A 24,680-nucleotide genomic window follows, 5' to 3' on the forward strand; every position below is an offset into this window, starting at 1 on the left:
ATGAATCAACTCTAGGCAAGCGGTTTCCTTATATGGAGAAATGGGGGCATGGTAGTATGCTGATTGCAGATCGCGGACACGCGCCTGTCAATTTAGAATGGTTCTGATTTACTAACATACGCACGGTGGTGAGAACAAAATTGGCCGGTACGCACATGTAATGAATCCGACGGTGATTTTGCGCAAGTACTTATTTTTTGCGGAGAGTAAGAACATTTCTGCGCAGATATTAGTGAATGAGGCCCAATAATTTTATCCCTTTTGAAAAAATGACAACAATATGACATTCCAGGGCGTCGGTGGCTTAGTGGTAGAGCAGGCGCCCCATGTACAAGGCTGTTGCCGCAGCAGCCCGGGTTCGACTCCATCCTGTGGCCCTTTGCTGCATGTCACTCCCACTCTCTCTCCCCCTTTCATGCTTGTCTGTCCTATCAAATAAAGGCTAAAAATGCCCCAAAAAATTATCTTTAAAAAAAACAAAAAAAAAACAATATGACATTCCACATTCCCATTTCTATAAATATCTTCAGGTATGTAATTTTGTCAAAAAGCTGTTTGTGTCTTTCCCATCTCCACCAATCCAGGGCCAGATAGATGATTTTCTAGGTTGGGACCCTTTCGCAAGGAGGCATGATATCCAAACTATACAATTCAATTCAAGAAATGGTCACCCCTCCTTTGACTCATCTTAAGGAGCAGTGGGCTCGAGACTTTGGGACTGAAATCTCTGATGAAACATGGTAGTCAGCAGTTTCAAAAATGTATTCTACATCCATACTTAGACATGGTTTATTAGAGAATAAATACAATTATCATAAACTATACAGAGTCTACTGTATATCAACATTGGCCTGTTTTAATTATTAATTATTTAATTAAGTAGCGTGTTTAGCAACAGAGACTTGTGGTCAGTGGCATGTGAGGATTCTATAAATAACATCTGTACAGATGTGAAGCCCTGATTATATCTCCCTGATCTTAATGAAAGCTGCTGTTTTGTATTTTTTTCCTCTGAAAATATACCTTATAGTCAGACACTATTCATTTAGCCTGTGTAGTTGAGAGGACAGGTCTGCTCTGCAGCAGCAAACTGATATGATGCTGATTTACATGAGAATTCATGTCAAATAGAGTTTGAACCCTGAACATAAATTGCACATCGCCTGTAAAGCATTTTAATTAATCAATCTATCATAATTAAAAGAATTGGAGACTGAGAACAAGCTTATATTTAAGTTTGACAATATTTTAATAAATCGACATCATATCGGACAGGATGTAAATGTTTCTGTGACTTCCTGTACGGACTGAAGGCTGTTGGAAACTGTCGGGAAACTATCCGACTCGACTCCACAGCAGCTTTTGGTCACCGCCTCCTGCTGTAGCCGCCTGATCTTGTCTACTTTCCAGGCAAGGTGCAGTTCATCTCAAATGAGGCTAATACCTCGAGGGAATTTCTTAAAATTTGACGCAAACGTCCACTTGGACTGAAGAATAAAATGATTAGAATTGTGTGGTCAAAGGTCAAGGTCATTGTGCCCTCACAAAATATGGTTTTGGTCGTAACTCAAGAATTCATACGCTAATTACAACAAAATGTCTCACAAATACCTAATAGGATAAAATAATTAAGTGATGACATTTTATATCCAAAAGATAAAAGGTCAACTTCTCTGTAACATCTTAATGTTTTGCATTAAACACTTATTTTGGCCATTACTCTGCATCATATCTCAGGAACAGAAGGGGAGACATGTGGTCACATACTGAATTGGTGACACTAATCTTAAAACTGTGCTGATTGTGAAGATCTTCTGTGTTGTCGGGAGGAAGATGTGTGTGAACCATCCATGTTTTCACAGACATGAATGTAGATTGTAAAAGTAACTTGACTGGTGCGCGTAGGCATACAATCATGAGGTGGTAATTTTAGTTTTTCTTATTCTATTTCCACACAGCCAATCAAATGTTGCATAAAGCATTAACCTGAGTGTTGTATCATAGACAGAACATACGGTCACAGAGCCAGACAGCAGCTATACAACACAAGAGCCACAGACATTAACATTAGCTTCCCTGCTAGTCTCCTTCTTATCTGACTTCCAAACATGAACACATGTGTTGTCCTGCACCTCAGCTTGTTGAATGAGCCACCAAACAAATGTTTACTGGGTTTAGGTACACCACAGTTTGCAGGGTAGATAAGTAATTATCTGCTCAGCTGCAGCACATTAAACATAAACATACATAAACATTAAGCATGTAAACACACCTGTTAATGTCACTGCTGTGTGATTAGATGCTCCTGTGGTCTTTACCCTGTCTGCCCCTGCCATGTAGCTACAGCACAGGTTGATCTTCTTTGTGTCTCATTCTGTACGGTGTGACACTCTGGCAGCCTGCCAGCTGCTGTCAGTCACAGCTCATGCTCGTGCACCCAGCTCGACAATGATCAAGATTTAGAAAACAAGACAGTTGTACCTGCAGCTTTATAAATCTAAACAAAAGAATGCGTATGCATGTTTTTGTCTTTGTGCGCACACACTGTTTTAGTTGTTAATCTACACACTGTTTTATGCATCTGGTCCCAGATTGGTTCCAAAGTGGCACATAAGAGTAACTGAAGACAATTTGTGACATTCAGCAATTCTTTTTGGGTTCTCCAATACCATTGCTGACAGGACTTTAAGCAGTGCTGTGTAAAATTGTTCTTTTTACACTTTGGTGACATTTTTATGAATGAAACCTTTCCACAAATTGAGCAGAGCTATAGACTATATAATAAAGAAGGGTGATGATGACAAACAGCAGTGCGCACAACTCCAAAAAATCTTAGATAATATGAAAAAGGTGCACAGTACTGGCGAAAATCAAAAAACAGGTAGAACACTGGCACTCATAGTAGAATTCACTTATTAAATAGGGGCAAAAACATATAGACATGGACACATTTCAGCTAAAGAGCCATTATCAGTGTGACAAGACAATAGTGGCAAATGATACACACACAGGTGAGATTCAAACCACAGCTATGATAGAGAATACATAATGACGTGATAAGATCAATGTGTATATGAATGACCTGCGAAATATTAGCCTCTTACAAATAATGTCCATAACAAAAAAATTAGAATAAATTTCTCCCAAAGATGGTCTCTGTCATTTAATGTAATTCTTAACACACGGCTGTATGTTCAGGTGTTCATTTTTCTGATAAGTTTGGTTTTAGTTCATTATTTGGTACCATTAAAAGGGGGACTTGACATCATGATTGACAGCTGTGTGTGTCAATTGGTGTGTTTGTGATTAATGGGGCAGGTAAATGGTATATGTACTGCACTTGTATTGTGCTTTTCTGGTCTTCTGACCACTCATGGAGCCACCTGCTACTCAGTAACCATTTACGCAGACTCTCACACGGATGGAACAGCCACTGGGAGCAACTTGGGGTTCAGTATTTTGCCCAAGGATACTTTGACATGCCGACTGGAGGAGCCAGGGACTGAACCACTGATCTTCCGATTAGTGGACAACCTGCTCTATCTCTGAGCCACAGCCGACTGGTTTGCGATCAAACAGGTGTATGGGTGGGAAATGTATACCATGGAGATCAGTACAGCACAGACTCTGGCTCCAAATAAAGTCACCAGCGCAAGATGGCAGCAGCTGTATCCGGGATATTTTGGTGTCATTTGTTTTACAGCGGGAGGAAGTGGAGACACATCAGTCACATTTACATACATTGTATGAGCTGAACAGGAACCCTCAAATTGCAATTTAGGATTGAAGCATTCTCGGAACCCATCGGCTGTATTCGGCGTCTGACTTCCAGCAGACGGCGATACAGCCTACGGGGGCAGACCCCCAATTTTTTGGCATTCTGGTTTGATTTGGGCGGAGGAGGTGAATTTCTGTTTCCGACTTCCGTTAGTAAATATGCTGAACCATTGCGATGGATTCAGAGTTTGCAGTGACACCAATTATGTTCCGCCTCGTTAGTTCACCGCACGGACCGTTTAACCTGGCAACAACTGCAGCCGGCTCAAACGTGATTGGTCAATATCACACGGACTACAAACAGCCTACAACCGGAAACCAGGGCTTTTCCGCTCTTCTTCCGGAGGCAAGATCTCCGGGGTTTGCTTACAGACTCTACATTCAGTGAATGTAGAGTCTGTAAGCAAGTCTGTATATAGAGACTAGGATTGAAGAAATGCAAATGGATAAATCTCCACAACACACCTTCTCTTAAACAGTGGGTGTTGATTTTGCTATAAGGAACAAACCCAACAAACTCACACCGACACCGAAAAGCTCAATTCTGTCATTAAAACTGTTAAACAGGAGGTAATGTTAGCTGTGTGATGCTAACAGTAATGTAACTGTCGCTGTGTATGTGTGTGCAGGCAGACTCTCACCAACTGTTCCCCAGTGTGGAGCTCACACTCCCACAGTAGTAGTCTGATGATAAACAGGAATAGAGAGGGGGACAGTGGGACAAGGATGCGCTGAGCAGAGCAATCCACTGCACACAGCTCTACAGTAAAATACAATTTTACACATTTTAAGTAGTAAAAAAAAAAAAGTCATCTTCACATGTGGGAGGGGCAGCGGTGAGTATTCTACACACTGAGCAAATATTGACATCTGAACAAGTATTCATGCCCATCCCAAATATCGCTGTCCAATTATTTTTGCCAGTGTGGGGGTAATATAGTTATTTTTATGTTTTTCATGTGAAAGGACGTTATTATAAAGGTTGTCTCATAAATGTGTATAATTGAATTTGTGCTCATTCAAAGTTAGAGTAAAGATGAACTGAATGACTTTAAAACAATTGAGGTATGATTTCTTTGTTTTCCTGGAACTAAAGGGTAATAAGTAACAACAAAAAAAAACAACAAGAAAAAAATACATCTGTATCAGCTGCCGACCAAAATATTATTTTAAACATCCTAGACTTTCACAATCAGTGCATCCCTAGTGGGAGCAGCTGTGGCCATCTGACTTAAGGCTGGAACTGTTGACCAAAGGTGCATCTACTAAATACTGACCTGAAGGGGGTTATGCAAACATATATTTTGTATTATATGTTTTATTTTGGGTCATTTTGAAGAGCTCTGTTTCCAATTTGACACAAGAGGGTCTGTTTCTGTTGATAAGTGTCCAAAAAGCTACACTGAATGTGACAACCATGAGAACTTTTTAAAATTTGATTTTTTACATGGTGCAGTCATTTAGAGCAGTGGTTAAATTTCAACCAGTGTGTGTTTGATAAGATTTCCACCAATCAGAAATGAGAAAATCGTGTTACTTTGTTTGAATTAGCGTGATTTACTCTCAGTTTTATCTTTTCAGTGGAAGTGATGCAGCCTCCATTCAGACCCGCGCAACCTTGTCAGAAGACGGGAAACATTACCTGATCAATGGCTCGAAGGTGAGAGCAATTGAACTATCTAATGTTTGATCAGGGCTTAAAAGTTTGAATAGTAAAATCCTCTTGCATAATTTGTTTTGCCTCAAACTCTGAAGATCCCTGTCAATCAATTTGTGTCATCAGATTTGGATTTCAAATGGAGGCATGGCAGATATTATGACAGTGTTTGCTAGGACGGAGGTGCTTGTGGATGGTGTGAAGAAAGATAAGATTTCAGCATTCATTGTAGAGAGGGCTTTCGGGGGCATCACCAGTGGCAAGCCTGAGGACAAACTGGGCATCCGAGGTTCCAACAGTAAGCCCCTCATGATTTGGACAGAAGGATGGACATGTGGGTGTGGTCTCAGTAAAGTTTCATGTCATTTGTGATTACCCTTTTTGACTTTTTCAGCTTGTGAAGTGTCCTTTGACAATGTCCCAGTGCCACTGGAGAATGTCATAGGAGAAGTAGGAGGTGGATTCAAGGTAAGTTTGTCCTGTCCTCAACACAAACTATTGTGCATGACTATATCTGTATGGGTGTGTTGATATAGAAATCTTTTGCTTTGTGTTGGACAGATTGCCATGAACATCCTGAACTCAGGAAGGTTCAGTATGGGCAGTTCTTCAGCTGGAATGATTAAAAAGCTGATCGGTAAAAGCCTGTACACAGCTGAAATAACTGATTTAGAACTTCCATGTGTGGGTTTTGTAAAATGTCTCTAGTTTGACATCATCTCTGTCCGTCTTTCTATAGAAATGACCTCTGAGTACGCTGCGACCAGAAAGCAGTTCAACAAGAGCTTGGGCGAATTTGGTATGATTCAGGTACAGTCCACTGTTCCCTCATCGAAGGTTTGTGAATAATCAGCAGGAGTCAGTGTGGTCAGAGAGGAATAATGTTTGTTTTGCTTCTGTTACTGTAGGAGAAATTTGCATTGATGGCTCTTAATGCCTTCGTGATGGAGAGCATGGCGTACCTGACGGCAGGGATGATGGACAGACCGGGGCTTCCAGACTGTTCTCTAGAGGCTGCTATGGTCAAGGTTTGATAACTTTGTCATTCAGCATTGTTCGTATAAAACCAGCATGAAACCCAGTGTCTCCTGATGTTTACTCTCTGTCCTCTGTTCAGGTGTTCAGCTCAGAGGGAGGCTGGATTTGTGTCAGTGAAGCTCTTCAGATCCTTGGAGGTCTGGGTTATACAAAGAACTACGCCTATGAGCGCTACGTCAGGGACTGTCGCATCCTGCCTATCTTTGAGGTACTCTTATATTCAGTCAGTAAAATCAGAGCCCTAGTTTCCACTGAGGACACCAAAGGTCACATTCTCTGTCATTATCCTGGGAGTTTTTAGACACAAAGAAGACTCTACATCCTTGGATTACACTCATTTTACATTTTCCTACATGATTTTGTTGGTTTGCAAGATTCTGATGTTTCTTAGACTTCAAATTAGGCAAATAAATAAATTGCTCTGAAACAATATGTAGACCATCATTTCACATATACAATTGTAGACATTTTTGGAAGAGTTAAATAAAATGTGAAATGACTTAAAAACAAAAAAAAAGAATCCTATGTTTAAAGGTCCAGTGTGTAAGATTTAGGGTGATAAATTGGCACCAATGGAATCTAAGATAATAAGTATGTTTTCTTTGAGTATAATCACCTGAAAATAAGAATTGTTGTGTTTTCCTTGTGAATTTCCCCGGTTTGGGATTAGTAAAGTTCTGTCTTTTCTTTACCTTAGAATGAGCCATTTATATCTACACAGGGAGCAGGTGGTGGTCCACAGAAATCACCATGTTACACAGGGCTGGGTATCGCCACTGATTTCCTGAAAAGATTCAATCTAGATTCACAAGGTCCCAATTCGATTCGATTGGGCATATTTCAGTCACAATAACAATGTTTGCTAGAATGTGAAAAAGATTCTCAGAGAACTAATACTGTAAATTTTACAAGGAATTATTTTTAAAAAGAATATAGTAGAACAGGATTAAAACTAAATATTTTATGACTAAATATTGTTCCTAGAGCAGCAACAGTAATGTTATTTTTACAGTCTATGGCCCCGTCGCACAGACAGCAGGAGGAGAGGCTGCAGCACCATGATAATAAATGACACCCCAACGTAAAAACAGTAAGCTTAAAGTTACAGATAAAAGAACTGGCATCATCAGAGCTTCTCAAGGTTAGGTTGTTAATAATTTACAGCTGGGGTCCGTTTTACTACCTGTGAGATTACCTCTGTGGGGAAAAGGATATACTAAATGATCGATCTCGGATTTTATGGATAGATATTGGGTCATTCAAATGAATATTGATTTGAATCTGATGAATGGGTTATTTTAACCCAGCCATAATGTTACATCACCATGTTTCTACAATAGCCCAGAATAGACAAACCAAACAGTGGTTCTAGATAGGGACATTGACATTAGAAGCCCCTTTGCAACAAGTGGCCTCAGATATACACCAGTTTCTTTAACAGGAAACTGCTAACTCTGTTTTTACCAGTTTAAACCACCTGGTCAGTTTGTTGTGGAGAGGAAGAGATCTCTGCAGATAATTCAACTCCCAATAAAAACCATCTGAACATCTGGATCCCAAATTATCAGAGAAAACACATTAGCATGTGATGGGCTATTGCCCTTCTGTGACATGCCAAACAGCATCAGAGAAACACTGATTTGCAACATGAAACTGCTTTATTTAGTGTTTTACCAGTTTAAATCACCTGGTCCATTTGTTTTGGAAAGGAAGAGATGTCTGTGGATAACTGCTCTTGGTAAAAACCTCCTAGATAATGAACGCTTAATGAATTCTAACCAGGAGAAGTTTCAGCTGGTTGCAATCTGCAATCCTCACCACTCAATGCCACTAAATCCCCCTAAATCTTACACACAGCTCCTTTAGACCATGTACTGGAGTTGATTTGTTGAGATGATCCATTCTGTAAGTGGCCACCAGGTGGTGCATTTCACTTTGAAATCAAATGTCTTGGTCTGGGGCGTTTTTGCAGTTGAGGGTTAAAGATTCTTCCTGTGGTTGAATAAATAGACCGAGCACCAGTTCATCAGCTATTTAAACACTTAAATGTCATAAAGTGTGAGTCGGTTAAAGTTAGTTGTGATTGGTTGATGTGATTTTCTATGTTTTAAGACCTTATGCTTACATTCATATTTGTGGTGCCCTATTAAGCCACAGTACACCCCCACCCACACACACCATCTTTTTATAGTGTTCTTTGTGGATGCATTGCTGCTTCCATACAGTATGATGGATATGAAATTGGTAGTGTGTCATTTTTCCATGCTGTTGCTGTTTTCAGGGTACCAATGAAATCCTGAGGATGTACATTGCTCTCACTGGAATGCAGTATGCTGGCAAAATCCTCACAGGGAAAATAAAGTAAGAATATAAAGTCTGGATAAAATGGGAAAATATATTCATACAACATTGATATTGTGACAAGATTAGACATAGATTGTGATTTTGGTTAGTGTGATACCTTTGTTAAAAATACTTTTACTTTAAACATTTTTTTTGTTTTGTTTTGGCCACTTCCCTCCACAACAGCGTGAAAATCAGCGACGTTTGACATATAAAGTTGTCGCTAGCATGTTGGCAAAGAGTTATGTATCCAACAGATATGTCGCAACATTAGTATTTAATTTGACTTGTGTTTCTGTCCACCTGATGAGTGTAAGTCCTTTATTTTTTCTCCTTTTAATTCAGTTTGGTCTCTACCAACTCCTGAGGGAAATATCTGTCCCTTTAGCTGCTAAATGCTCCACATTGTTCACCAGCTATTCTCTAACTGTCTGCTGTGTGGTGCTGAGCAGGTAGTGGACAGTTGGTTCATCAGAGGGCTGCAGCTGGACATGATGTTGATGAGAGCATTGAGAGTCTAAGAGTACATCTGTAGGCTCGAAAATAAAAACGAGCTGAAAGATCTAAAACTGTAGAGCCAAGGTAGACTGCAGAGTTGGGTAATAATTTGCTGTGGGTTTATCACTACAAGTGACTCCTTTAACTTATAATTAAATATTGACTGGTGCTGTTTCCTAAAGGCTTCACCAGAGGTAAAATATGTCATTTTCAGGGATAATTAGATGACTTTTAGCTGGATAAAATTACCTGTAAATCTGGTCGTGTATGATTTTCTTTGTTTAAATTGTCTAAAATACCATTACAAGTCTTTTCTCTGCTGTGCCTGCAGGGAGATGAAGAAAGGAAACATAGGTCTGGCCTTGGGCATGGTAGGCAAGAAACTGAAGAGCTCATTGGGAAGTACAGTGGACCTTGGCCTGACAGGAAAAGACGGAGTGGTGCATCCCAGCTTGGCAGTAAGATCTTTATTTGAATGTTGAGAGGATACATTTTCTGCTAGTCATAAGTGTATTAGTTGAGGCTGAGGGGTTTTCTGTTTACAGGAAAGTGCAAAGAAGTTGGAACAGAATGTCAGCCTTTTTGGATCTACTGTGGAGAGCCTGCTGTACAGATATGGAAAGGTAACGTTTGATTGATTTTACATTCTGGAAAAACAGAGATTGGGTTTTCCTTCTTAAATATTTCCAGTTCCTTTGAACAAAATTCCCATCTGTCTAAAATGGCCAAATGTACAAGGCATTTCTTGGTGACAGACAGTAGATATCTGTTCAGATCTTCCCATCAGTGCTTGTGAAGCTTTGTTCAGACAGCTGCTCCAAATATGCCTGAGGGACATTCAGTTTTGGGATGACGTAAAGTAGGCTAGAGATATTCCGGATATCCACGGATTTGGGTCATTCAGTTTTAATTATTATGCTAATTAATAGCGTAATAGGGTACGGGCGGATTAAAACCAGTAGACTTCTGTGTTATACTTTCCCAAACTATAGGCTTTATTGTGTGTAGACCCACTTTCTACAGGCGGCGGATGGCTTAACTCGTCAATAATGCGCTGAGAAAAATGTTTGAAGTCCAAAAAAAGTAATTTATTACAAAACAGGTTTCAAAATTCAAATTATATTTTGTTCAAACGAAATCTTCAATATGACACCTTATCTTTGGTTACTTTTCTGTCAGACATTTTTTTAAAGATGTGCACTCCACAGACAGAAAGCACCGCACGGAGCGAGGTTTTTCAGTTATTCAGGCTTTCAGTTATAACTGACAGGACTGCAAATATAACACAAACACTTAAGATGTCATACTTTAAAACAAACTCTTAACTGGCCGGATCAACGAGACCCTCCCCCGGGGTCTAGGCTTGTGTCGCTGGTCTGACCCGGCCGTATGCAGTGGAGGTTCCAGCGCTGGAACACCAAGCGGCTGACAGCGTGACAGACGCCCGCACACACAAAGCTGGAAAGCGGGAGGACACTCCTAAATCCCCGATCCTTAACTAACCTTCACCCTACCCCCGGAACTTCTCCACCTACGCTGGCTGTCTTCGCCCCCCCTCCCGGGCCGTGAATGCAATAAAGGTGGCTTCGTCGGGCACTTTACAGCAGCTCCGCTTCCCAGAGCCAAACTGTCGCTCGCTCGGATCTCCTTTCTCAGTTCGTGCCCTGCAGTCAAGTCCAGCTGTGTATGATCAGTCCAGAGTCTCTGTCAGATCCACAGGTGAACGCATTGTCATTGATTACTTGTCGCCATGGCAACCAGTCCGCTCAACCCCAGTTCATTAGTTTGCAATATGAATAAATATTGGACGGTGATTAGAAATTCCTCCAACATGGTGCAGGGAAACTATTTTTCGGATCGACCCAGGAGAGAGAGACTAGGATTTTTTTCCCCTTGATATAAAGCCGCGAGAATCCTATTATTAGGCCTATAACAAATGATCTGATGTAGAAGTGTTAAAAAATAGTGCCTGAACAAGGAAAGAAAATAAAAAGATAGATAGATAGATAGATAGATAGATACTGTGTAAAAATATATATACACTACTACCTAGTTCACGTACACGGTGAATGCACGCGCAGTGCACGTGAAGCAAGTACACGGTGACACACGCAATGTACACGTATCAAGTACGCAGTGAATGCACTGTGTGTGTGTGTGTTCGCTGATACGTTTCACCCCTCATAGTGTGTGTGTGTGTGTGTGTGTGTGTGCGTGCGTGCGTGCGTGTGTGCGCGCACACATTTCCTGTCCTCTGTGTGAGTTATGGGATTCAGGCCAATGCCAAGAGAAGAGCATCCCATACCCACTAACCTAGACACCATAGGTATCACACATTAGCCTACAGTAGATGTCATCCCCATGTCTGTGCGGACTCTGTCAAACATCTACCAAAATTCAAACATGTCACTTAGTAGCAGGGAGTCTTTAATCCATGCCATCTCGATTAAGGTTTGCAAGAATATGAGGTCGTCACATGATGCATTACAAAATTATACACACTTTGTTTTCCCCACTGTATTACAGAGATACACACAGTCATTTCTGAGGATGGAAATGATCGATGATTGAAGTGTCCTTGTTTTTTGTTTGTTTGTTTTTGTTTTGCATTGATGTTGTCAGACTATAGTGGACGAACAGCTCATCCTGAAGAGGGTAGCAGATGTGCTCATCAACCTCTACGCTATGACAGCTGTCCTGTCCAGAACCAGCCGCTCCATCAGCATTGGCCTGAGGAGTCATGACCATGAGGTGGTTACACCATAAACAGTATACACACACACACACACACACACACACACAAGCTTGAATTAATACTTACTAATGTGGGCCCAGCAGAATTGAGAAGTAAGCACAATCTGCCTGGAATGTTCTATGAACCCCAGCTACAAAACAACATGTATGGATTAGTCCAAAGTATTAGAGTCAAAGAGTAGAGCAAGTGTGTCCATGGGCATAACTCTAAAGGCTTTAAGCCTCCTGTACACCTTGAATTAATGTTCATCACAGTGAAAGCAGTTTTTACTTGACCTCATCAGATTGGTAGACATAGCAGTTTAGATCAGTTTTCTCTGACAGAGATGAAAGTTTAGTTCTAATCACCAACTCTGAAAGAGGACACAAGTTTAAACCTCCAGACTATCAGGTTGCAGATAAAGAAAGAATTCAGAATTTAATGAAGAATTTAATTATTTTTCTGATTCTTAACAGTAAAATGGATAAGTCAGAATTTACAATGAACCTGGGTACAAATCCTAGTTGTCTCAGATTAGTTATTTGTGATGTCAAAGTTTCAGACCAAAAATAGAGACATGCCAAGCTTTTTAATTGATGATCAGTAAGTGTGTGCTCATAAATCACCCCTTAAACCTGTCAAAAACTGCTGGAGAAATGACAGTTTGTAAGTGTGTAGAGATTATTTGTAGACTAAAACTATGAAGAATAAAAATGACTAAAATGTGATTGAACTAATAAGCATTTTCATCTCAAGACTAAAGCACTATTCGGACGGGATTAGTTTTACATGGGCACGTGGGGCAATGTCACTTTACCACAAGACATCGGTAATATTAATGGCCAATTCGCACGGGATAAGAAATATCAGTAAAACTACCACAAGTGGGAGGGGTAAATCCATTCATGCACCGCCGTCCCTTCCTGTCGTCATGTGCGTATGACGTTGCTTCCTGTGCGTACCACACTCGAACAAATTTCAAGTCGTGTTCGTCGTAGGCCCACAGTACCTGAGGTTTCACATGGACTTGTCCGACTGTGAAGTGCAAAACTGAGTGCTTCTTCAAGAGCCTCCATGCTTGAAAATCCGAGAAAAACCACTTGTAAACAGGATATGACGAAATATCTATACACATATTTACTGCTGGTCTATTCGCACGGGATTAGTATTACCTGAGGTAATTGTCCAGGACCCTTTTACAGAAGGTAAAAGTCGCGGTAATCTTTACTGACATCGTGCGGTAATGATTACTGACATGGCACATTCGGACAGGTCTTAAATTATTACTTTACCCCATGTACCTATGTAAAACTAATCCCGTCCGAATAGGGCTTAAGACTCAATCTAAAATAGCTGTCAAAATCAACACAGGTTCAGGTTTGGTGAAACATGAGCTGTATAGACAGATTGATGATTAAAATAGAAGCATTTCTGTTCCATGCTGAAAATGGTTGATTTCTACACAGCAAATACAGAAGTTTGGTAGATGGCCATATTTCCCAAGCTCTGCCACAAGTGAAAATCTCTGTGAACCCCCTTCCACCTGATTGATTTGTTACCTGGTTGGATCTTTGACATTTCTTTAAAAGAAGCACTTCCTCTTCTTGTGCTTCAAACATGCATTGCAGTGACACTCTGCCATTAAGGTGGTGTTGCATTTGATTGCAATGTCACTATCTAGAAAGCAGGTTTGCATCCTAATTAAGATGAGTAAAGTTATCATGGGTAATAAAGCACACATTATGTAATTAGATTAGACTGTTTTCACTTACTGCAGCAAAGTATCGACTGAAAGCATTTAGATGGGCAGTAGCAGCACCCCGTTACAACATGATGTCACCTCTAATTTTCATTTCTTTTCTTCTGTATTTTGTTGCAAACATGTTTCATTAGGCCTGCTATATGCAAGTACTTTAACTTGTTGTTAAAGGTCCATTGTAGGCTCTGGGGTATCACAGTACTACAGTATACCAGTGTATTTACAGTGTTGGGCTCTCAACTATAAAAATGTAATATATTACTCATTACTCACTACTCTTTACAAAAGTTATAATATTTCTTTACTTTTTAGTTCCTGCCAGCAGTAATTCGTTGCACTACTCGTTATATTACTTTTCCGTTACATCCCATAAAACTGGCAAATGTGTATCTCCCCAAACTTCAGATGTGTGCCTCTGTGTGAATGTCAGGGTAATCCCCGGTAAGTGCAGCTAAGGCTAAATAGCGTGTGAATGTTTTTTGGTTTGTTTGTTTTTTTTACTTGGGGATCTTCTGTTGCCTGTGACAGGTATTATCCAAAGGCTCTGCCTGAAAGACAGCAAGTCACTTGGGGAGCAACATTTCATCCACAACATATCCAACCACAAGCATCATTACTTCCCAGTAGCCTGCAGCTGCCCACATGTAAAAATCCAGTTTGGGTTTTTTAGCCAGTGTAGGGCTACAGCCAACGTACGCTGCCAAGGAGGGCTCACCTTTGGTGGGGTGTATTTCCAGGAACTTAACATTGTTTTTCTGTCTGTCGTAGTAGGTGTTTCAGACCAGAAGTTTGACAGTGTGTTTTTCGCAATGGAAAGAGATTTAGTTCTAGTACCTGCAGCAACAGTGTTCTTGTCATCTTTCCACCCAACAGAATCAAAGTAATTAGAATATTTCCAGCCGGTAAAGTAAGTGTTTCCATCTTTCAAATTAGCTTGCCGCTTTGTGGCGTGCCTGCGCATTGCAATGATTACAAAAATGAGTCCAATGATGTGATGTTGCATTTTGGGTCAGTAGTGATGCGATAACAAAAGTAACGTAACAAGTTGTTTGGTTTTGGAGTAACTGTAATATTGTTGCTGAAATTATATTAGTAATGAGTTACACTACTTGTTTCTGGAAAAAGTAATATTATTACTGCAACAAGTTACTAGTAACTAAGAATGGGAATCACCAGATGACCACGATACAATATTATCACGATACTTAAGTCACAACACTATATTTGCAATATGCAGAGTATTGTGATATATTGTGATTTATTATTATTGTCCCCAACTGCAAATTATTTCACCAAGAGAAAACTTTGTCAACATCAGTTTTACCTCATAATAGAAAGTTTTCATTCAATTTATCTGACTTGAATCATTTTTATGGCAGCAAAATGTGATGCAAAGCAGAAAGACTGACCAACACCGTCATAAAACCTGTCAGAAATGCTGCATACATCTGACAAACTGAACTGTTGGCAGATTTAACACCCTCTATGAGGCCAGATTATGTGCCTGAGCGAAACACTTCATATGCAGGTATCCCACTAACTGAATGGCAACACCCACGTGAGAAGCGTTGTCTTTAAAACCACAATCCCTCATTCTTGTGCTGCATTTTGCAGGAGGTCTGCAGTGTTTGCTTCGGTGTGTGACTTTCGTGTACTGCTCAAGTTTGGAAAACATGAGACAGCAGTCGCCAGTCCTCTGTGAGATAATGTGCCATTATAGTCACATATAAATCTACTTACCTTGAAGTTCAGGCGTCACAAGTTAATACCACCGTTCCTGCTGTACTTAAAGATTCCTTAACTTTATGCTTCATTTCTCTGTAGAGCTAGGGTCAGGTACGACTGTGTCGGTGAAAAAATGTTGGGATGGAGTCACATACCTGGGTTCCAATGTTTTTAGCATTTAACAAAAGCCTTTCATTTTCAGCAATGCTGTTTGGATATAGATCGTTGCACATGTAGAAGGTGATGGACTGTGTTATCTTAGTTTTCTCACAGTTGGATGGTAGTTTTGTCAAGCTAAGTGTGTCCAGTGATTTTCTTTTTTGGTAGAGTGGGTTTAGCGTTAGCTTAGCCGTCAGCCTAGGTGCATTTCTGATTTCTTTCTGCGGTGACTCCATCTTTGTTTTGATTAACTTCCTGCCAAATGCCATTAACTGAGACCTCTGCTGACCTCACCAGGAAATAAAACTCAGCCCCATCTATTGGACCGAAAAAGCAACTGATTTTATTATTCTAGTACAAAAAGTTGGATTAACGTGTATTTGCAAAAATGTATAATGTATATAATAAAAGATTGATACTTGGCGTGTGTATCGATACAATATTGCCACACAAAATATCGCAATACTATGCTGTATAGATTTTTTTTCCCCCCACCCCGACCAGTGTACCTAGAAATCTAGACTGTAATTTTCAATACACTCAAAATTAAAGCCACTACTCTTCATATTAAACTCATACTAAGAAGCTGTATTGAGGTGATGTAGTGTTCAGCACATGCCACCAGAGGTCAGTCTCTACTCGTGGAGCAGGCAGCTGAGCTCAGAAATATGGTGATTGTAAGTGGTAGGGATAGCGTTACAGGACTGTAAATGGCTGCAAGGGGAGACTGCAGGAAAAACAGCATATTTCACATCTAATACTGTGAATTAAGGAATTATTTCGAGCTTGTTATTGTTGGAACAGTGGAGAGACTAACAGACTGTTTTGATGAGTTTTATTTTGTTTGTCACGTGCGTGAAATTTAAAAGTTTTTAAAGTTGAGTTAACAAGGCAGTTAGGCTAGTCTTAATTTGGTGAAACAGTTAAAAAAAATGCCACTAAATCCTACACGAGAGACTTATTTGACCTAGTGTTGCTATTATTTCAACTCCACTATTTTGTAGAGGTGTAGCCTGTGCTGCTCCACATTCATGGAAAAAAGCATTTTATCAGAGCAGATTTAGGTGGAAAAGGACACGGGATGGCAGTGTCAACACTCACAGTCGACAAGTTTGTGCCATGTATAACCACAAACAGTAATGTAGAGCAAAGCTGAGCACACAAACATTCAGCAAAGAGACATTAAAGAAGGCAGTGAATACTTTATAGTATCCTCTTTAGCAACAATCTCCTGTGTTTCAGATGGGCAGCCCAGTGTCCCTCTCCTCTGTAGCTACAGGAAGAAATGTCTGCAAACATGCAGCAGCCCACCATTGTATTTTACTGTATGTAAAACTCACACACAGACTGTAGAGATCCTGTCTAACTGAATTCCATTCCAAAGATTCATGTCTTTTTTTTTTAAACTGAAATGTTTTGCCTGAGGATCACAAAGTAATTCAAACCAAGTTCTGAATTATTTAAAAGCAAATCTGACTTCAATCATTAAGCTTTTATCCAGTGTTGTTCCACTGTGATTATAAAAGCTTGGAGGTTCATGTTTGGTTTTGTATCTGTTAACTTTTTTTCCATGAGGTGTGCTAATCTGACATCTTTTATAGTTAAGTAGGACCTGTGGGTTACTGATGAAATTTGTACCTTTTTCGTCCTGCACTGTGTTTGCAAATGAAAACTGAAGCTACAGATGTTTGCAATGGCATTTCCCATTTGATTACTTTCTTTTACATTTGCTGTTTTTAACGGCCCCCTGCATCGTTTAGTTTTGAATTGTCCTTCAACTGAATTCATGTCTGCAGGTTTTGACAAACAAGTGTTCATTTTTCTAGGTGCTGCTCGCTAACACATTCTGTAGTGAAGCTTTCTTCAAGAACAATTACTTGATGACTCAGTTGCAAAAACGTAAGTACAACACAAAACTGTAATTGACAACAGCCTCTTGCCTTTTTTTTTTTTTTTTTAACTGCATCTCAGTTTAAAATACTTGCATGTGTTGCAGAATCTCCCAGACAAAGCCCACATACCAACACTCAAACCCCTTGCTGCTTCTCATTTTCGCACTGCGTGTTTTTTAATGACCTATATGTAATCCAGAGTTATCCAGTGACATGATCCAGACACATGAGAATGTTGTTGTGCTTTGTATTCAACAAATGAAGGTTGTTTTAATTCCCATGTCTATTTGTTCCAGACTCTCCTGAGAATATTGATGCCAACATCAAGAAGATTGCCAGGGAGGTGTTGGAGAACAGAGCTTATGTCTGCTCTCACCCTTTAGAAAGAACATACTGAGATTCCCCATGTCATCATAATACTGTCTCCTCTGTTCAGATTGGACTGTATGGACCGGTCCAATTCACACTTCCAATAATCTCTCTTTACTCTTCTATTACTACTCACTTTGGTTGACATTATTTGTGCTGCTGATAAATAAATGAAGCGATTTTTGTAAGTAGTTGCTGTACTTTACTAAACTTGTCTTCAAAGATAACACCTTTAGCAATCTTTGGAAAATGGGCGCTCCCTTGTGATGGCATTATATGGGTTTTATTTGAAGTGCTCTTCAATTTTATGTTATTAATTATTGCACAAGATATTAGTTTTAATGCCTATTGGACTTCTGGTCTACAGGGGACAGTTTTTGTGGCTTCTTCAGTATTCCTGAAAGGCGGGCCAGCTTTTGTCTGTGTCTTAATTTGGGGATATTCTTTTAAAAAGTGGAGACACTCTGCTCCGCCTCTGTCAGAGGCAGGGCAGGATGCTTATACAGGAATGAATGCTGCTTATTGAATTCCCTGTAAGAAGCAACAGAATACACCACATTAAGACAAACCCTATTATGATTTTCTCCAATATCTGTTGAGTTTCTTTGGTTTCTGAATAAAAAGTGAACCTAACTTAAACTGTCATGTGGTGGTACTTATTATATAGAGAGGTGTGTCTGGCGACGGCATTGTTTTGCTGCTGAGACTGCAGTCCATACAGGGGCCTGGAGCCAGAGCCATAGTCTTCTTTTTCTTGTCTTTGTTGTCACCCAGGTTAATCACACACAGTTGAGGCAAAGGCTGCAACACATAAAACAGACAAACAAAAAAGATCATGTTAACAAACACTGAACTGAGGTGGACACTGTGTACAACAGGCATTAAAGCAGTGGGAATTGACGGACCCCATTTAAACAATCTACAGCACATGGTGTAAGTGTATAGCACAAGTACATTTAGGGCATGTCCAGCTCCACTATGCCAGTGAAAACAGCTCATAATCTGGTCGCAAAGTGAGGCATGAGGAGCAAAGGGGTTGTATTAAGTCCCTTAATTAATTATAGGTGAGAGTGAAGCAGTAAGAGAAGTGACGTCACTGCAGCAAATACTGTGGAACATTTAAGCAGTGCCATGCAGTTCTTTAGTTAGTCTTTGCCATTACATTACATTCGTTGCTCTGTCTGTCTGTCTGTCTGTCTGTCTGTCTGTCTGTCTGTCTGTCTGCATTTTTTTTTTTTTTTTTTTTTTTTTTTTTGTGTGAAGCACTTTGTGTTGCACTGTTTGTATGAAAAGTGCTGGTTGATTGATGCAAAAGTTTGGGCACCCCTGGTCAGAATGTCTTTTACTGTAAATAGTGATCTCCAAAAGACATGAAGTGAAAGGTGAAATGTTTTACAACATTTAAGCAAGATCAGTATAGTATTCATAGTATAGTAGTATTAGTATTTTTGTTTTGTACAATTTTAGAGTGAAAAAAGGAAAGGAGCACCATGCAAAAGTTTAGGCACCCCAAGACATTTGTGCTCTAATATAACAACTTTTACCATGGTGTCAGACCTTTATTAGCTTGTTAGGAATATGACTTGTTCACAATCATTGTTAGGAAAGGTCAGGTGGTGCATTTCAAAGCTTTATTAATATTTTGACTCCAGAAACTTTGTCCCAACAATCAGCAGCCATGGACTCCTCTACACAGCTGCCTAGCACTCTGAAAACTAAAAAAACTGATGCCCACAAAGCAGGAGAGGGCTATAAGAAGATAGCAAAGTGTTTTCAGGTAGCTCTTTCCTCAGTTTGTAATGTAATTAAGAAATGACATTAAGAGGAACTGAAGAGGTCACGTTGAGGTCTTGAAGACCAAGAAAACTTTTCCAAGAGAGCTGCTCATAGGATTGCTATAAAGGCAATCAAACCCCTGTTTGACTGCAAAAGACCTGCAGGAAGATTTATCAGACTCACAAGTGATGGTGCACTGTTCTACTGTGCAGGGACACCTCTATAAATATGACCTTCATGGAAGAGTCATCAAAAGAAAACCTTTCCTGTGTCCTCACCACAAAATTCAGCGTCAGAAGTTTGCAAAGGAACATCTAAACAAGCCTGATGCTTTTTGGAAACAAGTCCTGTGGACTGATGAAGTTAAAGTAGAACTTTTCGGACACGATGTGCAAAGATATGATTGGAGAAAAAAGGGTGCAGAATTTCATGACGAGAACACCTGAATTGAACTGTTAAACATGAGGTTGGGTCGATTATGGGCTTATGTTGCAGTCAGTGCCACCGGGAACATTTCACAGGTAGAGGGAAGAATGGATTCAGTAACTATCAGCAAATTCTGGAAGCAAACATCACACCATCTGTAAAGAAGCTGAAGATGACGAGGGAATGGATTCTACAAAAGGACAATGATACTAAACACACCTCAAAACTCACAATGGACTACCTCAAGAGGAGCAAGCTGAAGGTTTTGCCATGGCCCTCACAGTCCCCTGACCTAAACATCATTAAAAATCTGTGGATAGAACTTAAAAGAGCAGTGCATGCAAGACGGCCCAAGAATCTCACAGAACCAGAAGACTTGCAGGAAGAATGGTTGAAAATCCTCCAAATAAGAATCGAAAGACTCTTAACTGGTAACAAAAAGTGTTAAGAAGCTGTAATACCTCAAGGAGGGTGCTACAAAGTACTGACCAACTTTTGCTGCAGGCCCTTTTCCTTTTTTGTGATTTTGAATCTGGAAAAAACTGAATTAAAAAAGTAATCTTGCTCAAAATATTAAAGAAATGTTTCATCTTTAACATTTTGCCTTTTAGAAATGAGGTAATCTTTTTCTTGCTTAGCCATTCACAGTAAATGAAATCATGACCAAGAGTGCCCAAACTTCTGCATACAACTGTAAACTTAGGCCACTCCTCATGCGTAAATGCACACAGCATCTCTCTTAATGTGGAGTGACTGCAGCTCTGCTGTGCTCTCTGCTATGTTAACATTTTCCAGAATATCATTCTGATTTCCTCATTAATGATGTATTATTTCACCCACCCACAACGCATCCACACACCTCTGTGTATCAAGCAGAGTGTGTGCATGTTGTGAACCCACTTGTGTAGGTGCATCTCACTATCTGAATATTGCGCCCTTTAAAGAGCAGGAAAATACTGCACCAACAGTACTGACTTAAGACTTTAGACTGGCTGTCACAACCATCACACCTGACATTGCCTCCCTGGTCAAAGGCATGCAAGCCCAAGGTGGCCATTAGTTTATGAATTAATAAATTGGCACAGATTAAAAAACGTAAGGAATAACTTGCTTATTGTTATTGATGTTTATTCTTATTGATGTTTGTTGTTATTGTAATTATTACACATAAATGTGTATAGCTGTGTGTGAAGCTGTGTTGACATGATGTGCATGTGAATATCAACAGACTTCCCCTGTTTAAGTTAATTGTTTGAAGGAGATCTGTATAGGATAGAGCTGTATAGGCCTAGGTGCTGATACATCTCTGAAAGTCTCTCCTTTATTCCTTATTTTTGCAAATAAACGTTTGTTATTAATCACTTTATTCTTTTAGTGCATGTATGCAGGTAGGTGTTGGGGTTGGGGGGCCTGGAATGAAACTGTTTTTGAAGCGGGTTGTTTTGGAGGCAATTGTCCTGTAGCGCCTCCCAGAGGGCAGTAGCTGGAAGGCATAGTGTGCAGGGTGAGTGGGATCAGAGATGATTTTGCGGGCTCTGCGCATTGTCCGTTTACAGTGAAGTGATTCGAGGGATGGTAGGGGTGAGCCAGTAATTTTGGATGCTCTGTTAATGATGCGCTGTAATTTCTTCCGGGAGAGTGTGTCGAGACTAATGAACCAGACTGTAATGGGTGAGGTGAGAATGCTTTCGACAATGGCTGTGTAGAAGCGGAACAGGAGATGAAACCTTACTCTGAACTTCCTGAGCTGTCGGAGATGGAAAAGTCTTTGCTGGGCTTTTTTATAGATGTGATCTGTGTTTATTTTCCATTTGAGGTTGTTGCTGATGTGGGTTCCGAGGAGTTTGAATGTGTCAGTGATGGAGATGGATTCACCTTTAATGAAGACAGGAGTTTCGGGGGATGGCTGGCGTCTTAGGTCGACGATGAGTTCTTTTGTTTTTGATGTGTTGAGTAGGAGATCATTGTCTGTGCACCAGGTCACTACTTGGTTGATCTGTGCATGGTTTTCTGTTTCTTGGTTGTTGGTGATGAGTCCTATGATGGTTGAATCGTCTGCGTACTTGTACAGGTTGACAGAGCTGTGGTGGGATGTGAGCTGCTTTGTGTAAAGGTAGAATAGCTAGGGTGAGAGAACAAAGCCCTGGGGTGCGTCTGTACTGAGGAACAGAGGGGAGGATGTGTTATTGCTGATCTTCACTTTCTGTTGCCTGTTCCAGAGAAAGCTGTGAATCCAGTGACAGATGCATGGGTCAATGTTCATGTCCAGTAATTTATTTAACAATTTGACCAGGTTTATTGTGCTGAATGCAGAACTGATATCCATGAACAGGATGCGGGCACATGTGTTTGCAGACTCCAGGTGGTTCAGTATGTGATGAATTGCTAAGTTGACGGTGTCCTCAACTGACCTGTTGGCTCTGTATGCAAATTGATATGGGTCCATGAGGGGGGTGGTGACAGTTTTCAGGTGCTTGAGTATGATGTGCTCAAATGATTTCATGACGGCAGATGTCAAGGCGATGGGTCTGTAGTCATTGAGGCAGGAGATGTTCTTGGTCTTGGGAACTGGGATGATAATGGACTCTTTGAAGCACTTGGGTAATGATCTTTGACAGAGGGAGGTGTTGAAGATGCCAGTTCCGCAGCGCAGTGGTGGAGAACCACCAGGATATATGAAAGGTTTCTTCCCCTTTTCCAAATGGCCCATCATCTGCGAATAGGGACACTCCATAATTTCCCTTAAAATTGCAGAACATATCATTCACCATGATGTTAAATAGCACTGGACTAAGTACACTTCCCTGGGGAGTACCACTTTCTACTCTATACACATCTGACATAAATGTGCCTACTCTTACTTGGATTGTTCTATCACATAAAAAGTTTTTAATCCAGTTAAACATTATTCCTTTTATTCCTGCTTTATAAAGCTTTATCATAAGTCCTTCTTTCCATAATGTGTCATACGCTCTTTCTATATCTAAGAAAACACTTACTACAGATTATTTATTGGCTAGAGCCTTCTTTACATCTAGGTCTAATTTTAACATAGAGTGCATTGTCGATCTCCCCAACCTAAACCCACTTTGATGCGACTCAAAGTACCCTTTCTTTTCTAAGGTGTGCATCAGCCAATCTTTTCCCATACGCTCCATTACTTTACAAACTACAGAGGTGAGTTATACAGGCTATTGGCCTGTATGACCCTGGGTCATTAGAGTTCTTACCTGGTTTTAGTATTGGGACTATTACTGAATTTTTCCATTCCTTGGGAAGGTTTCCTTCTTCCCATACTGTGTTGATTAGTGCTAATATTTTTTCTAAAAACATGTCACCGGAGTGCGGCAGCATCTTACATGTCAAGCCATCCTTCCCTGGGCTTGAGTCTGATCCATCCTTGATTGCTCTTTTCAACTCTTGCAGTGAGAAAAATAAATTTATGATTTCTGAATTATCATTACTATACTGTAATTTTGCCTGCTCCCTGTTGATTATTTCAGCCCTTCTGATTTTGTTGTCTGCACTAAGACTTTCAGAGCTATGACCTTTTTGGAATTTTTTTCCTAGCGTATTTGCCTTGTCTTTGTTATTTACTGCAACTTCACCGCTGTTGTCTAGAACTGGTACATTTGTCTGCTTAAATGCTCCTGTCATTTTATGAATGGGCCCCCAAACCTGAGTCACACTTGTCTGAGGCCCTATTGTACTACAAAATTCTTGCCAGCTTTTCTTTTTTGCTTCTTTAACTGCTCTTCTAGCCATTGCTTCTTGTATTGAATCGTATATTGTTGTCGGATGTTTCCTGAGTTGTCTGTATGCCTTGTTACGCGCTTGAATTCTTCAGTCCACCAGGGACCTCTTGTTTTTTTCCTTTTAGTGTTCTTCATTGGTACTGTCTCTAAAGCTACTGTGTTTATCACCTCACATATTGATTTAAACCACTCATCTACCCCTTTCTCGCTAATTACATTACCCACTTTTCCTTGTAGCTTTTCTTCAAACTCATCCCATTTTTCCCTTTTAAAATTAAACGAACTACGCTTTTCTTGTGGCTCCCTCACCAACATCCTACAAATTCTGCTCAAAATTAGTGTATGATCACTCCCCAGTGTGTACCCATCCATTATATTCCATTCCCCCACTTGTGCTAATTGAATTGAAGCCAGTGTGATATCAATGCAAGATTGAGATTTTTTGTTAGTTCTAAACCAGGTTGGCCTGCCATCATTCATCACTACTAGGTTATGCTTATGTACAAATTCCTCCATTATCTGCCCATTAACATTATTAACCCTACTTCCCCACAATGTACTGTGCACATTATAGTCCCCTACCCAGATTACCTGTTCAGTTAGTTGAACATTTATTTCTTCCAGTGCATTCATTTCGAGCTTATTATCTGGGGGATTATACATGTTCACTATGCTGACTTTCCCTGCACCAGTCCAAATCTCAATAACCATGTATTCTGAATTTGTATTATTTTTTTTCCTTTGATATTGTATTCCTAGCTTTATAAACGTA

At 40.1% G+C, this 24,680-nt stretch overlaps 1 protein-coding gene across 2 annotated transcripts in view; it reads left to right on the plus strand.

Moving 5' to 3' along the window:
• The window catches only part of acad9 (acyl-CoA dehydrogenase family, member 9), a 43,142-nt gene extending 24,558 nt beyond the window's left edge, over positions 1–18,584 (plus strand). For both annotated transcript variants that reach the window (XM_050038782.1, XM_050038783.1), the window contains 13 exons: positions 5,359–5,437; positions 5,561–5,732; positions 5,829–5,902; positions 5,996–6,071; positions 6,174–6,244; positions 6,343–6,462; positions 6,552–6,680; positions 8,754–8,833; positions 9,645–9,771; positions 9,859–9,936; positions 11,936–12,064; positions 17,517–17,589; positions 17,879–18,584. In XM_050038782.1, the coding sequence (XP_049894739.1) occupies positions 5,359–5,437; positions 5,561–5,732; positions 5,829–5,902; positions 5,996–6,071; positions 6,174–6,244; positions 6,343–6,462; positions 6,552–6,680; positions 8,754–8,833; positions 9,645–9,771; positions 9,859–9,936; positions 11,936–12,064; positions 17,517–17,589; positions 17,879–17,979 (1,309 nt within the window). In that variant the 3' untranslated portion in view covers positions 17,980–18,584. The remainder of the gene's footprint in view (positions 1–5,358; positions 5,438–5,560; positions 5,733–5,828; positions 5,903–5,995; positions 6,072–6,173; positions 6,245–6,342; positions 6,463–6,551; positions 6,681–8,753; positions 8,834–9,644; positions 9,772–9,858; positions 9,937–11,935; positions 12,065–17,516; positions 17,590–17,878) is intronic.
• Positions 18,585–24,680: the final 6,096 nt, after the last annotated feature.

This window comes from Epinephelus moara, chromosome 24 (genome assembly GCF_006386435.1).
Source record: "Epinephelus moara isolate mb chromosome 24, YSFRI_EMoa_1.0, whole genome shotgun sequence".
Lineage (NCBI taxonomy): Eukaryota > Metazoa > Chordata > Actinopteri > Perciformes > Serranidae > Epinephelus > Epinephelus moara.